General features: G+C 41.0%; 1 protein-coding gene across 1 annotated transcript in view; it reads left to right on the forward strand.

Moving 5' to 3' along the window:
• Window positions 1–7,049: 7,049 nt before the first annotated feature.
• Window positions 7,050–16,011, forward strand: part of LOC144752846 (butyrophilin subfamily 1 member A1-like) — a 977,044-nt gene continuing 968,082 nt past the window's right edge. The window contains exons 1-2 of the mRNA XM_078640684.1: window positions 7,050–7,053; window positions 8,735–9,082. Of these exons, the coding sequence (XP_078496810.1) occupies window positions 7,050–7,053; window positions 8,735–9,082 (352 nt within the window). The remainder of the gene's footprint in view (window positions 7,054–8,734; window positions 9,083–16,011) is intronic.

Raw genomic sequence — 16,011 nt, forward strand, 5'->3', positions numbered from 1 at the left:
ATAGACGCCCTAGTTTGGGTGAATGTCCCGATTATAGAAAGTGCACAAAGGTAATTGGATTAATGGGATACTAGATCAAATTGCTCCCTTAGAAAATCAAACCTTTAATAGACAGCAAGCATTGGATGGCTTGTTTAATGAGGACTTATTAGTTCTAAAAAGAAGTGCAAATGACTGGAGTGCCTCTGGTGTAGAGAGTATGACTGACCACCGCCTGTAAAAGGGACTAAAAGGCGGGAATAAAAACCTATCATTGCTGCATTAAAAATTCTTGCAGTGATTACTACACCAATAGCATTCAGGCGACCCAGAAATCTCCTCGTGAATTATTCACTCTGTTGAAGTCACTATCATCTTTAGCTGCAGTCTCAGCTACAACCACTCCAACAGAAGTAGGATGTAATGTTTTGGTGCAGTTCTTCCTGGAAAAGGTACGTAATATATACAACTCCTTCCCTGCTGGAGCAAGAGACACCCACTTCTCAAACGTCTGGTTCAATTGGTCGGAGTTGCTCAGTTTCAGGTCCATCGATATAAACAACTGACTGCAATATATGCTTCAGTCATTCTGGAAAGAGGACTGGGGATGATCCAACCAGTTTTAGGTGAATTGATCAACAAATCCAAGGCCTCTGGCCTGGTAAGTGGAGATGGAAGCAAGCAATGGTGGTTCCACCTCTAAAAAAAGTTTCTGGATCCCACTATGCCAGAATATTTTTGTCCCGTTTTGTTACTGACATTATTCTCCAAGATCACAGAGAAAGCTGTCAACAAGCAGCTGTCAAGCTTTATAGAGATCCATGACCTATTACACAGTAGCCAATCTGGATTTCGCCCCTCATACAGCACAGAGCCAACCTGACTGCTGGGGACAGTGAATTGCCAGATCTTGGATGCAGGCAAATCTGTTGTATTGTTCTTGTTGGGTCTCAGTTCCAAATTTTACATGGTGTCCCACAATATCTTGTTAGAAAGATTCTGGAAATGCGGGGTAGGACATAAAGCATTGCAATGGGTTGCTTCTTTTTTGTAAGGGCGCACCTTTCAGGTGTTACAGAAGCCCCATCAGTCGAAGGTGCTCCCACAGAAGCAAGTGGTCCACAGGGCTCCTCTCTAAGTCCAACCTGGTTCAGTGTATATGTGCAACCATTGGCGCATGTAATTGAGAGCTGTGGGAACACAATGGTTTCATGTGCAGATGATGCACAGTTCCTCATTACGCATTCAAAAAGTTCCACACATATACACTTCCCTATGCCTTTGCTTAGCAGAGGTGGCTAAATTGATCGGCTCATTGTCTAAGCTCAACCTTGGAAAGAGGATGTTCTTACCTTGTGCAATCATGCAAACATCTGGATAACTGTATGGTGGCCTAAGGAGCTGGGTCCGGCTCCCAACTCTAAACCCAAGGTCAAGAATCTCGACATTTGGGGGGTCGAAAAACTGTCTTTTGACAACCAAATTTCTGCAGTGGCAGGGAAATGCTTCCGAACTCTTAAAATGATGAGGAAACTTCTGTGCTTCCTGCCTGATGCAGTAAGAAGTAGTTCAGGCCTTGATAGTGTCAAGACTGGACTACTGCAATGTCCTATATTTTAGAGTAGGCATAATCAACTGACTACAAAGAGTGCAGAATTCTGCAGCCCGGTTCAGACTGAATTTGCCTAAGTGTGAGTCATTGGAGGCTGTGCTCAAGCAGCTCTATTGGCTCCCTGTGAGAAAGAGATCCTAATTCAGCCTTGTGCTACTGTTATAAAGCCCTGAATAACAAAGGTCCACGGTATATGCAACCGTTAATCAGACCTGATGTACCGCCAAGGAACCTTAGAGGTACAAAAGGGGGTGGTGATGGACGGAGCATCTGAAACAATCAAACATTCACACCCAGTCAACAGATCTGGGTTTAATCCATCACCGTTCTTTAGCCCACTCTGCCACCCCAGTTCAGACATGTCCATATGCATATCATTCTGACCCTGTGCCTCATGGGAACAGTCCAGCCCGAACTTCCGAGCCATGCCTTCCCTGGACCGGAAACAAGCTTCCTAGGACCGGTTTCTGCCATTACAGCCGTCTTCAGCCCAGCTTGCTTGAATCCAGTGGCAAAGTGAGCAAGGGACTCACGTCTGAGCATACCCTGCCAACTTATGGTGAGCAAAGCGGTACAAAAGGGGGTGCTGATGGACGGAGCATCTGAACCAATCAAACACTCACACCCAGTCAACAGATCTGGGTTTATTCCATCACCGTTCTTTAGCCCACTCTGCCACCCCAGTTCAGACATGGCCATATCAGTGTGAGCCTGTGCCTCATGGGAACAGTCCAGCCCGAACTGCCAAGTAAGGAACCTTAGATCAGCAGGGGAGATGCCGGCAACTGTTCTCAGATTTCAAAAAGTATGCATGGGTGGGATTTTGTTTGATTACCTGCCTCTTCAATTATGGAATATTCTGCCTTAGTAGTTTGTCAGGACCAGACGGAAGACTTGTTTAGGAAAAAACGTAAAACCTGTTTATTTAGCTCAGGATGTATGGAGTTTGCTAACTGCATTGAGGGTCGTGGACACTTGTACCTAGCGCTGGGACACTTCAAATGAGGTAGCAATGCGCTTTATAAAACGCATTATTCACTGCAACATATGAAATTACATATTTGATAACTACGCTGTGCATTGCGGGGGCACGATTTATAGTTACTTTAGGGCACGAATTATAGTTACTTGAGATAACTATAGCTGTTAAATTTCAATGGTTTTGTTAGTTTAAAACAGTATGCTTTAACTGTCATTTTCACCCAACTATAATGTCCCTTTAAACTTTGCAATTTTTCAGTGAACATAGGTAAATAGCAAGGTTGAAGTTCCCTCCTATATTATCATCAGATGGTATAGCAATATAAATATTCTAGTCCTCTTTGATGAAGCCTCGGTCATCACGTATGGCCTATATCTGTTTATAATCATGATGTGGGCTGTGTGCGTGTACTCTATAATATGTAAATATTTTATGTTGTTTTATTTTAGGGTTATGGTACTTAAAAAGGATTATAAGAGTTTTTAGTGTTTAGGGATAAGTGGTTTTAAGAGGTAGTAAGGGGTTTGTATGGTTTGTGGTGGGTAGTTTCTAGGGGTAAGGAGTTTTAGTGTTAGGAGTAGATGGTGTACAGGAGTAGTAAGGAGATTTTAGGTTGTAGGTACCAGGAGTGGGTAGTGTATGGGGGTTGCAAGGAGTTTTTAAAATTCTGAGGTTGGTAATGCATAAGGGTAATAAGTCTTTTTAGGGTTCAGAGGTGAGTAGTTTCATGGGGTAGTGGGGAGTATTTAGGGTATAAGGGTGGGCAGATAGATGTTTTCAGGGTTCAGGGTGGGTAATTTTAAGCAGTAGTAAAAGGTTTTTGTGCTTCAAGTGTGGGTAGTTTTTAAGGGATACTAAGACATTTATAGAGATTGACCATGGGTATAGAAGGTTACAATATAATTTAAACAAAAGGAATATATATATGAAGAAGAAACTTTATTGTTCGATTAATTAAAATCTTTACAATAGAAAAACACTCCAAAAAAGTTATCAAAAGAGATTCAGTAAGACAAAAGTTAAAATATTTGACGGTGCAATATTACACAAAGCCAAATGTCCCATTTTTGAGTTTTCAGGATTTTCCTAACAGCATGTGTTTTCTGTAAAAATATGTGCCAAGAAGCGCTGAATAACTTTGTTACTAAAAAGGAGCTATTCCATTAAAACACAGTAAAAGGGATGGGCAAGTCCAGTGGAGTCCAAATGTCCAATTCATGCACTTTAAGGCTCTATAGAAAAGGAGAATAGTCTCTGCATAGAGATAGAGACTCTAGTGTCTAGACGAAACTCGGGGCCATGAAGTGAAGTAGGCAGCCAGTAAACCACACAGGGCCGCTAACAAGTTGGGCCAGAGAAGAGGTTGTGACTGACTGCATTTATGAGTGGGAAGTGGCCCTAGTGAAATAAGATGAAGATTTGGTTATTGGCACTCCCACCGCATTAACCTTTTTGCCGTTCTTGTGCCGAAACCGGAAATTGAGCATCAACTTCTCTGGATTCATATATAACATTGATATAGAAAATATGTTAAAAGGGTGAGAAAAAAAAGCATGAGAGCTCCAGATAGTGCAACAATTACAAAAATTCAAGAGAAACATCCAGAACAAAGAAAAGTCATGGATAGAGAGATAAAGTTGAAATACCTCACCGTATTCATTCGGAGAGGGAGAATGGTCTGAAAAATATTTAGCCAATCTAGTTTGGCATCCTTGTCCCACTGATGACATTATGCAAAAAAAAATGGATTTGAACCTTGTGGAAGGTGATCTCCAAGTTCCACTCTGAGTTGTATACCTCGCAATGAAACAGTGCGTCCACTCAAATGTGTGAATTTATTCAGAACACCGCACTAGGCAGGCTAGAACATAAAGACTGTCAGTTAAATCAGCGCATCACAATTGAGAAAATTACAAACGTTTTCTGCAGCATGCCTAGTAGTAATGTAGTGATGGGCTACCCAGAGCGTTTTATAAAGAATATACTTACATTTTAATTTGTACATTTAATTGAACTCTGAAAAGTTTGAAAAATAGAAATTCTCCCTCATCCATGAGAGAGGCTCTGTTAATCACATTATTAAAACTAAGCAAGCCACAAGACCAATGTGAATCATGTCACTAATTAACTTTAATCAATACTGACATCTATATTATGTGCCGTTGCAGTTGATCCCCTAACCTGTATGCTCCGGCAACATTATTGCAGCAGAGAGTTTGGTTTCAAATCGGGTCAGCTCCTCATATCACTTTATGGAGATGGTGTGTACTCTTTGTTAGGAACCCCGAAAGCAACCTCTACCCAAATATAAAATAATTCATTACATTTGAATGCCTCTTTGGTTAAAACATATATTGGAGTAAGTCTCTCATACAACCACTCACCCTTAACATATGTATACAGGCACTTGAAGTCCGATTGAAATGGTGTACTGAATTAGTCAACTACCTAGGCCCTTATTACGATGTCGAGTGGGACCCGCCTAACCTAACGATGTGACCACTTAGAAAAGCTTTTGAAGGTTGAAATTTTGTGAGAGACTATAAAAGGAACATTACCTAACTTAAGTACTTCAGTAGTTATATAGACCAAAACATAGGATCTTCAGCAGTTAGACCATAAACATTAATTAAAAACATAATAGAATCATACATTTAAATTTTAACTATGACATATCTACCTTCTGAATCAGATGATTTACTTAAAATTTGACAATGTAGTCTTTTAGCAAAAAGATTAGCAACACCATTTTTTCTACCTTTAGCAGGAGAAGAGACAATAGTATCAACCCACTTTTTTTCATATAATGTAATATTTTATATATATGTGTTTCCTGAATAAAGCAAATATCTGCTTTACAACTACCTAAATAATCTAAAATCTTTGTACATTTCACCGGATGTCTCAAACCCTTCACATTTAAAGAGGTTATTTTAACATCATGAACATTAGCCATAAGAAAAACAAAAGAGAGTAAAAAGAAATAAGATTTAAGAAGAGGAGAGAAAGTTGAAGAAAAATATAGAAAATAGTAGTTCTAGAACACTGTAGAAGGAAAAAGAGGGAAAAGAAAAGAGACAAACAAACATAAAAAAGACAACCACAAATAAACATTAATAACAGATTTGAAACGTACATGCGCTTTACAAGCATGAACGATCAGTTGGAGCTCAGCGTGAAGAGAGCAGTAAAATTTGTCCAAAATATATGTTGTCACAATATTCAAGTAGCAGAATCATGCATATGCATAGAATACTGTGAGTGTTGTTCAAGGAATAACTTTAAATCTTCTGGACGTTGAAAGGGGAGAGGAGGTGGTCTGTCGGCTAGACTGCTGACTTTGGTGTTGGAAACTAGGGTTCGAGCTTTGGGGTTGCGTCCACAACCTGTGATTCTGTGCAAATCACTTAATCTCCGCATGTCTGAATTTGTAACGTAACCGGTGCTCATGTAAAGTGCTCAAATACCTTTGGGTATAAACTTCTCAATTGAGGACGAATGTCAGAGAATTCTTTGCAAATCTCAACAGTCTCTTTAGCAAAGTCTTGGTGAATGAAGATGTTATTGCCATTAACCATTAAGGATGGTATTTCTTGTGCTGCTTTTCTTATCAAGACCAAATGATGGTGACGTAGAACCTTAAAAATCATTTGTCTTGGCTTGGTGTGACAAGGATTACGAAGGGATGAAATCCTATGCGCTTTATCAATTTCAAATTTCTCCGGAAATGTAATGTTTAACAGACCAGGCATCAAATTCTCCAGATAGAGTCTGCAATTAGAGCCTTCAGCATCCTCTGATAGATCAAAAATACGCAAATTGTATTGCCTATTATGATTTTCCATATCCACGAGAAGAGTAGACATAGGAGAAATTTTTGCCACAAGTGGTGCAAAAGCATCAATTTTAACTATGTTATCTTGTATTTTAATGGAGTTATCTGAAACTTTCATTGACATACTAGCCATATCTTTACGTAGGCTTTTAATCTCTGACGCAATGGTATCAGTGTTGGTACGTAATGCATGAAGCTCGTCAAGAATTAATGCCAATGAGGGCTCACTAGATTCCACCACTTTAGAATTTACAGGAGGAGGAGAAATGTGTTGTTTCCTTTTATTATTAGGATTCTTCGCATTTTTATTGTCCATTGTCGTATAATAAAAAAGAGTGTAGCAAATAAATGCAAAGTACAGTGAAATAATGTGCCTGTAGAGAAAATACTGCAAGGAAAAAGCTGGTGCAGCAGCTAAAACAGACTGTGGGTCTGGCTAGGCCAAAGCCAGGCCCTTTCCTGAATACTAGCCCCCCCTGATAGGAACTCTGGGCAGTACCTTAAGGCAGAGAAGGCAGCAGAACCAGAAGGAAGAAAAACACCTCTTCCGACGTCTGAAACAACAGGGAAAGTCACCACAGCATCAGGTAAGTCATCAGAAGACTGTAGGGTTTATTTCAAGTGAATTCTGACAGGTATAGATGAGTTAGTCGACGGAAAACGGGCCCCCTCGACATGGAGCTCACAATGCGGTGGCCATCTTGTTTTCGCGCGTCTCACCAAATTTATCATGTTATCTTAATAAACGAAGAATCACCAGCCCGTCAATTAGGAATAACTCAAGCCCATGAAGGTCTTTAAGGGCGAAGGGGCTACGCCCATACACCTTTTGGACATTAAGAGTGTTTGTTGGGCTGAGCAAAGGCCAGCCTGACAGACACTCTTCATTTTCAGGTGAGGCAGGCTGGAGCTAGACATGTGCTAAATGTGCAGGCTCCTGGCTGTCTGAGCTGAACTTTGCTGGGCTGAGGAGGTCATAGCTCCTGTGGGAATGACCTCCTCAACTCAGCAAAGGTCCTTGATGACCTCCAACTCATGTCAAATGACAAGGGGGAGTGTCAGTGCTAGCCTCGTACCTGGGTGCTTCAGTTTTAAGCCCTGAAGTTCCCAGGGCTGAGTGGCTATCACTGACACTTCATCACAGATTGGGGTGGGGTCAGCCGTCTCTCTGACCCCATTCTACTCTGTGACGAGGTTGAGGCTGCTTCCTCACCTCACCTTGGGTCAGCCAATGAGGGAAGGCAGCAGTCCCAACCTTCCTGGCAACTGCTGCGTCACTCATCATTCGTGGTATGTCAATCCACAAATTGGCTTTTTCTGATTTGAGGAAAACCATGAAGTTGAAGAACTATCCCTACAGACAATATGAGGATTTTAGGTCGAACCATGCAAAATACACCTAAGTGAAAGTAAACCAGTGAAACTGCTGACATTATTAATAGGTTCTCAGTGGTATATACTCAGAAAGGACTGTAAACTGCTGCACAAAAAAGGGCTTGAGGGACGTAACAGAGACTGGTGAAATAAAGTTTAGTTATCTGCACGGCTGTAGGTATAACCAATGTATTCAGTTAATGACAATTAACTCTGTTATTTGTTGCGCCGTCATTTCAAGTTAATTCCCCCAGACAAGTTGGCAGGTATACCACCCAAAATAAGTTCACTGGTCTGCCACTTGTCACTCTGCGAAAGGCTGAATTAGTAGAGGGGCTTCCTATAAAGAAATGTTTGGTGTCCTTTAAATGCTATATAAATCTCTTGAACCCCATATGTTAGGCAGACCAGATATGTTTAACTAACAATGTAGTAAGGGGTGCATTTGTGGTATTTGATTTGATGATGGGACATAGAGCAGTTTTGGTGTGGAACCCTCATTTCTCTAGCCAATCGCTATCATGTATTTCCCCAGGCTGCTGTGGTGAAGTGATAATTCCATCACTCTGGCAGGTGGAGAGCTTGCCATCCAAACTCTAACTCATGCCAAAAGTGTTGGGATATTGTGAAGGATTGCAAACCAGAAGCTATATACAATAAAATATGGAAGGAGAAAAATTAATCTACATCGATCTTGCATCTATCTTATATGGCGTGTACTTAGTAAGGATTGTAGTCTCAGTTTAACTTGCAGAAGATTCAGCCAAATATAACTCACCCTAAGAAAAGTTGATACTAGCACAGGTCCATCAGCCTGTGCACTTTATAAGGGACACCAGGAGGAATAATATGTAGCATATTTGAGCATAGTGCCCCAATTTACACTTTGTTTATTTCAAGCTGCATGTTTCTTTGCTTATTATTCTATATATTTTCTCTTTTTCTTTCTCAGTGAAATTTTCGGTCATTGGACTGGACCTGCCCCTGGTCATCCCTCCTGGAGATGATGCTGTGTTACCATGTCACCTGTCACCCCAGATCAATGCACAAGAGATGACTATAAGATGGTTTAAAGACAAATACCAGGACCTAGTCCACTTGTACCAGGATGGAGAGGACCGGTTTGAAAACCAGATGGCAGAGTACAAAAGCAGAACAACCCTTATTAAAGATGGCATCATTGCTGGCAACGTGTCCGTGATAATACACAGCGTTCGACCTTCTGATAGTGGCCTGTACACATGTTTCTTTGAAACAGGATCCTTCTATGAAGAGGCAGTAATTGAACTAAAGGTGGCAGGTCAGTCACATGTACATTTTATTCTGAATATATCATTATGATCACCCGGTTTAATCATATTCAGCATCTCAGGAACTTTTTAGATTGGTGAGCATACAAGGAAGAAAAATGGCCCTTATAAAATGAGTGGCAATGCTTTTTTAGCCTAGTCATAACGCAGATTTTGAGACTGGGGGCTCGATTTAGATGTCAGAGTATGGTAATTACTCCACCAGGGCGATAAAATAAAATAGTCTGTCTCCCTGATGGAGTAACAATGCTCTGAATCAAGAGATTTTCGCTGGTCCAGCAGGGGAAATAACCTTTACAACACAGTCAATACATCGCACTACCTTTACATAGCAGTCATTACATCGCAACATCCTTTACATCGCATGTCACTACAACGCAAGTCATTACAATGCATGTCACAAAACGCAGGCATTACTTGGCAAGTCATTACAACGCATACCATTACAACGCATAGTACCCTTACACTATCTGACACTTACCCTACTGTTGCACTCACTGGAGTTAGAATAGTAATTTTTACCCCGACACTATCCAACATTTACCCTACTGTTGCACTACCTGGAGTTAGAATAGTAATTATTACCCCTCTACTATCCAACACTTGCTTTAAATGTAATGTAATGATGTGCATTGTAATGGTATGCATTGTAAAGGTATAATGCGATGTAATGGAATGCGTTGTAAAGGTAGTTTCTGAAAATGCGATGTAATGGCATGCTATGTAAAAGAATGCGTTGTAAAGGATGTTGTGATGTAAAAACTGCATTGTAAAGGCATGCATTGTAAATGTATGCATTGTAACATCATACAATCGTCCAGCAGACATCTCTTAACCTTGACACAAACCGCCCATCATGGAGGTTCCTGTTGATGTATTAAAGGTTTGACTCACGATGTGCTCAGCTGTAGGACTGGTTGTTATGTGACCTGGAAGTGACCAAACTATGAGCAGATTTCCGTTTAAAGCTCAACAACGAATATTGAATTCATGGACTGTCCATTGAGATGACCAGGAACATTCTGTTTGTTGTGCTTGTGCGAAAGCATCAATCTACAAGAACATTTCATGTTCAGACCCAGGGTTTATTAACTGTCATGTTGGCACATCAATGACGGGCTCTATAAACCTGGAGTCCTGTCCTTGTGACAGAAAAACCTTCATAAATAAATCTGAGGTGAAAACTGGAGCTTCCTCCCATGGTGTGAGGGTCAATTCAATGTTTTTCATTTGCACATAGTTAGGTAAGATGCAAGTCTGTCATTTTCCTCTATACTTTAGCGTGAAATGTGTTCTTGTTGCCGTTTTTGACACATTTAACAAGTGAACAGCAGCTACTAGTGTTCTCTTGTTGTCATGTGCTTGAGGTTAATTTTTACTGTGAATGGGGTATTTCAAAGTAAGATTTTATCACAAATGTTGCATTATTTCACAAAGTGCCATACTATTGGGTATTTCACGTAACAAGGTGGAAGTGAAATCCTCAAAATTACGCAAGTTACACCGCTGTGATTTAAATTTTGCCCAGGACTTAATATCCAGTGTTGTTTATATACACAAACAATTAATTACAAGATGCTTTATAAAATGAAAATTATTCATGGGGCTTGAATAATTTTGATGTTTAACAGAGACTACATAATTCCTGAGAAAATGTTGTTGTCTGTGCCCTAATCTGAAGAGCTGTGTTTGCTGCAGTAGCCACTGCTTTTACTGTAGCTTTTGCAGCTGCTGTAATGACAGCTGTTTTTGATTCTGTAGTTCTGCTTTGAATGAACCTCAATGTCAGAGGAGCACTAGGGCCGCATTTATATCAGGGTGATTTTGGAGAGCCCACTCGCCAATGCATAAACACAATGTAGAATGTATAACTGCTCCAACCAACACTGAAAAACACTTGCTGCATCCTCTCTGTATGTGCTATCACAGGTGCATCAAATACATTTTTAATTTACCTAACCTTAACTCATACCCGGTACTTAATACATGGTATAGGATGAGACAATTGCCACTGTAGAGTTGTTTTGGACTGAACCCAACAGCAAGACAAAAAGCAAACATTTTCAGCATTAGACTTAGCCTTCCATGATCCATTAGTGAATTTTTGATGGTTCAGTTAACTGTTTTCAGAGATAACGAAGACACCAGGGTGGCTTGGTACCTAATTCGCGTAGTCGAGTTACGCAAAGTTCTGCGAAACAGTAAAAAATCTCCATGAGCACGCGAAATTCCGCAAACATGTGGAATTGCTTGTCCCGCCTGCTCGCAATGTGTTTTTGCGTGCTCGTGGGAAAATATCTCGCTAACTTGCCCATGCGGCTACTAATGGGCGCAGTCATCTTGTTTTTCACTTGTCCTGCCCGTTCGCAATGCTTATTTCCTGTTCCGGGTCGCGTATTGCGTGCTCCGGCCCGTTCACGATGAGCATTGCCTGTTTGGAAATGCGTATTACATGTTCGCAAAGCTTTTTGCATGCTCGGGGGAAAATATCACGCGAACTTGCCGAAGCAGTCACGATGGGCGCGGCCATCTTGTTTTTCACTCTATTGCTATGGTTCTGGGCCTGCTTTTCTATCCTCTCTCTATCTTTGCAATCCTTTGTTTCTGCACTTTTTTTTCATCCCTTTTATTGATTATCTATCTCTATTTTCCTGATTCTATATTTTGAGTTTTCTTCTACTTTTTGTGACTTTTCCTACTACTTTTCACTCTTTTTCTATAACTTGCTCTTTTTATTTCTTTTACTTGCTTTTGTAATTCCTCCCTTTTCTTTTCCACCCCCTGAGTCCCAGAACCATGGCCAAGGGAAAGGGAGAGGCCAAGGGCAAGGCTGCTCGCTGCCGCAGCCGTGACCACCTTCCTTCCAGAAGGTGACGCCCACATGGGGTGCAGCCAAGGGCCTTATTCAGCGAGGCGGAGGGGGCCGCACTTGTTTTTTTTGTCCAGTTCCACCTCCCCTTAACCCTGACAGTAGGCGGCAGGCCTGGGTCTGGGTATGGGCTCCGGGAGCATTGCCAGTGGTGGGGATAGGTACGCCGGGCAGTGTTTCGGTTCTCTGGTGTTCGGAGCACCGCTAGCCAGTGGTCCAATGTCTTAGACCACGAGCAGGACATGCTGGACCTGCTAGGAGTGGAGGTCCCGGGGCTTGGTGAGTAGCTATTTAATATTTACTACTTTGTGTTCTTCTGCTCTGTGTTATATATTGTGAATATATTTTGTTTCTGAACAGCAAGAATGCTCCTGCTTACATTGCAGGTAAATTACGTTTAAAAATCTTCTATGATTGTTATGAAACAGGTGCTTGGCGATACTAATCATACTTGTTTGCAACTTTGCGCTCGCTTAGCATGATTCTGTAAGAGTTTACTTTAGAGAACTTAAGTTAGGTAATGCTACAGAGACTCTAGTCCTTCCTTTGTCCTCCTGCCACTAAGAAGAGATATTGGTGGATTGATAGGTTTAGTTACTTATTGGTATTAGTTGGTCATTTTTTAGTGGTCTGTGTGGTAATAGGCTTATCGCTAACAGAAAATCAGCAGGAACCAACGAACAATTTAGTGTATTCAAAAAATTTATGCATGTGTTCTCCATCTATCCATTTTTGAGGACTTAAATAAATGGAAATACAGACTTAGTGAACATCTGGAATAGGTGGGTTAGGTCAGATGGTACTTAGGCTTAGTTAGTATTCTGGAATCGGAATGGAACACTTGATTAGTGTTCATAAACAATAACTAGACGGACCATGAATTCTACAATACTACTGGTCGATCAGATAGGTCAATTTCTATTGCTATTCTTGTTTCCAAAAATGTTTTTGGAGCGTTTTTTAGAATATTTTATTGCTTTCACACCAATCATTAATGTTTGTCTCTTACTTTAATAAATCTTATATGATCAGCAGCACCCAGGGGCAAGAAGACGGGGTCAGAGTCGGCGGGGGCAGGACATGATGTCTCCCAGGGCCAGGACCGCTCCTCTGCCGAGGGCTCTGCTGCTTGCCCCAGTGGTTAATATTAATAATTATATTTCCCTATCTTTTACTGCACCTTATTTTTTCCGAACTATTATTTAGGTTTCCTAATTCTATTTTTTACAAAATCTTCTTCAATCTAGATTATCTGTTTCTAAATTATTGTTATCCCTGCCTCTAACTGCCTCTGCTATGACTCTCTGTACTACTACTATTAGTTTGTCTGTAGCTAGGCTTACCCAGTTGGCCACTCTTTATTTCAAAGGTTTTAAATAAACCTCAGATTCACCAATAGCTCTAGCCACTGAGTCCAGTCCTTTGGGTTGTCCTCTTCTAGTCTTCTTAATCTTGAGTCTTTTTGCCAATTCCCACCAACAAAATGCCCAACCAGATATTTTACAATTTTTTGATAGGATAGTACATACTACTACTGTTCTACAGAACTATGCACAAGAAAATAGGACGTTGGTGATGGTAGGCTGGACATTCCTCACATCTCAGTCAGAACCCACAATCCCCTGACCGACTAGCTATAGTGTCTCATTAGCTCCCCGAACCCCCCCTGAAGATAGCCAATGATTAGACAACCCAGTACAAAACACTCCTGACCGATCAGAGTCGCGGAAGCAATGCACTCCCTTTCACTCACTCGTGTAAGTCCACACCAAATACCACAGAGTCTATGTAAGTTCAAAAGGTTTATTTTCAACTAACAAGCTCTGTACATTGTTCTATAATGCAGTATACGAGCCAGCACCAACAGCAAAATGCATAAGATTAAGACAATAAACATTGTTACAACTACAAGTCCATAGAAGACTAAAGATCTCTGAGCGAATTCCGGGGGACCACTCACCTTAGAACCTAGAAGTACTTTTTACATCATAAGCTCTGCAAAGCTCTGGTTCGTAGAAGGGAATCTTCCGCCTGTTATGAGAAAAATGGTGCGCATTAGTATATGCAAGCATTTTTCAGTCATACCAAAAAGTGTAGCATGTTATGGCTAAGCAATACGGACTGACCAGAACTCCATAACAAAGTGGCTTGTTTTTCGACCTTGTACGCAGCGCTCAAACAGTAGCAGCATGAGATCATGTGAGCTCAACGGCGTCTTACACAACAAGCTGCGAGGTAACGTGCGCCAAAGACACGAAGCTCAAATGGTTGCATGGCTGAAGCTAACTTAGCAAAGAGTAGACTAGAATGACCCTAGGGACCATATAACATTAACACTACTAGTGTTTACTACTCTACTCTAGTACCCGATTTGTACTAGTGATGTTTATTGTATAAGTATTTTTTAACTTTTTTTTCAATCTTGCTAGTGAAAAAGAATAAATAGTGGGAGGTGTTTATGGCATCTAAAAAATGTGTAATGATTTTTCTAGCCATACTACCGACCACCAGTGCCGGGGCCAGCGGCGATGGCGACGTGGCCATTTCGGAAGAAGCAAGAGATGCAGCACCTGCAGGAGCTACAGGGGGTGAACCAGCAGCAGGGACGAGCGGTGGTAAGGTGTATTCCTTACTTATTGACATTACACTCGATGCAAGGGTGTACACTGTACTGTTGAGATTTAGTAAGTAAGAAGTTGTTGTGAACAACGGTTGAAGAAGACACTCTTTACTTAGCATTAGCAACAGCATTAGCGGCGGGAGTTGAGTAACCAATGTCTCCTCTATCTGACTTCAACTCAACTGTGAAAGTTTTATGGAGAAGACTAAAAGTCAGATCAGATGACCTTGATGGATGTGTTGAACGAAAAGGGAAAGAAGTTTGGAAGGAGGAAGGACGGGTGAGATGTAATATGACTAGCAGAGAAGGATACATGGGAAGCATGCATAGGTGGCTGATAGGAATCAGATGCATGGGTAGTTGAAGGATGGGTGGAAGGTAAAAGAAAAGATGCCTTCCTGGGTGGGTGAAACTGTATGGGTGAATAGCAAAAATCCTCAGTGGTGTTTGGGTCAAACTCAAAGCCAAGGCAAGCAAGGAAGGACACATGGGTGGTGGTTTAAAAGAAAGAATGAATGTTTGTTGTTGGTGAAACAAACTAAGGTTTGTTAAGAGATTTAGAGGAATGATAGACTTTTACTTTGAATGGATGGATGCCTGGATGGTAGTCATCATAGATAGCATAGGTGGAGACTGTCACTGGATGAAGAGTCTTAGTTTGAAGAGAACATAAAAGAAACCGCACCAGAGTAGCAAAGCCGAGGAGAATATAAGTTGTATTTTCATTATACTCCCTTGACTCACAGTATTTTTCAAGCACAGTATATATATATTGTGCATGTATGTAGTTATCAAGCGCCTTCCTCCAACTCCGAGGACCACTCCCTACTGATGTTAATTTATTTTCGACTGTGTCAGCCAGCCTGCCATGGGTGGCTGTCGGCTGGTTACACAATGAATCAAAACAAAGTACCTCATGTCGTCCCATATGTAAGCAATGATAATGGATCAGATATCATCTGCCTTTTAGTAGTAGTCAGGGCAGGGTGAAAGTGAAATTGAGCAGTTGCCCTTGATATAACAGAGTATGGCCAGTGCCACCCATAATAGAAAAATCTGAGCTTCCCCACCTGCAGACAATAGTAAATAAAACTAACGTGAGTCTGTGTCATGACTCAAGTATGTTTGTCTTGGGTGCAAGCTGACTGTGCTGGCATGCCGGCTACAGCAAGGTTATATAATTTTGCTAAACAAGATAGAAGATGACTGGTGTACTATGTACTTGAGTTCATAGTGCTAGTATAATGCCTGAAACTCCCACAAATGTTAGAGGCCGAGGAAGTGGGAGGATAGATACATACCACAAATGTTATGTACTGTGCTTGCTAGTGCTACTATGCCATTATAAGTTGAATTAATTTTGTGTTACTGTTTTGCTAAGAGTATTGGTTACAACAATAGTATTTTTTTCTTTCTTGATATAGCTCCTC

Source organism: Lissotriton helveticus, chromosome 5_1 (genome assembly GCF_964261635.1).
Source record: "Lissotriton helveticus chromosome 5_1, aLisHel1.1, whole genome shotgun sequence".
Lineage (NCBI taxonomy): Eukaryota > Metazoa > Chordata > Amphibia > Caudata > Salamandridae > Lissotriton > Lissotriton helveticus.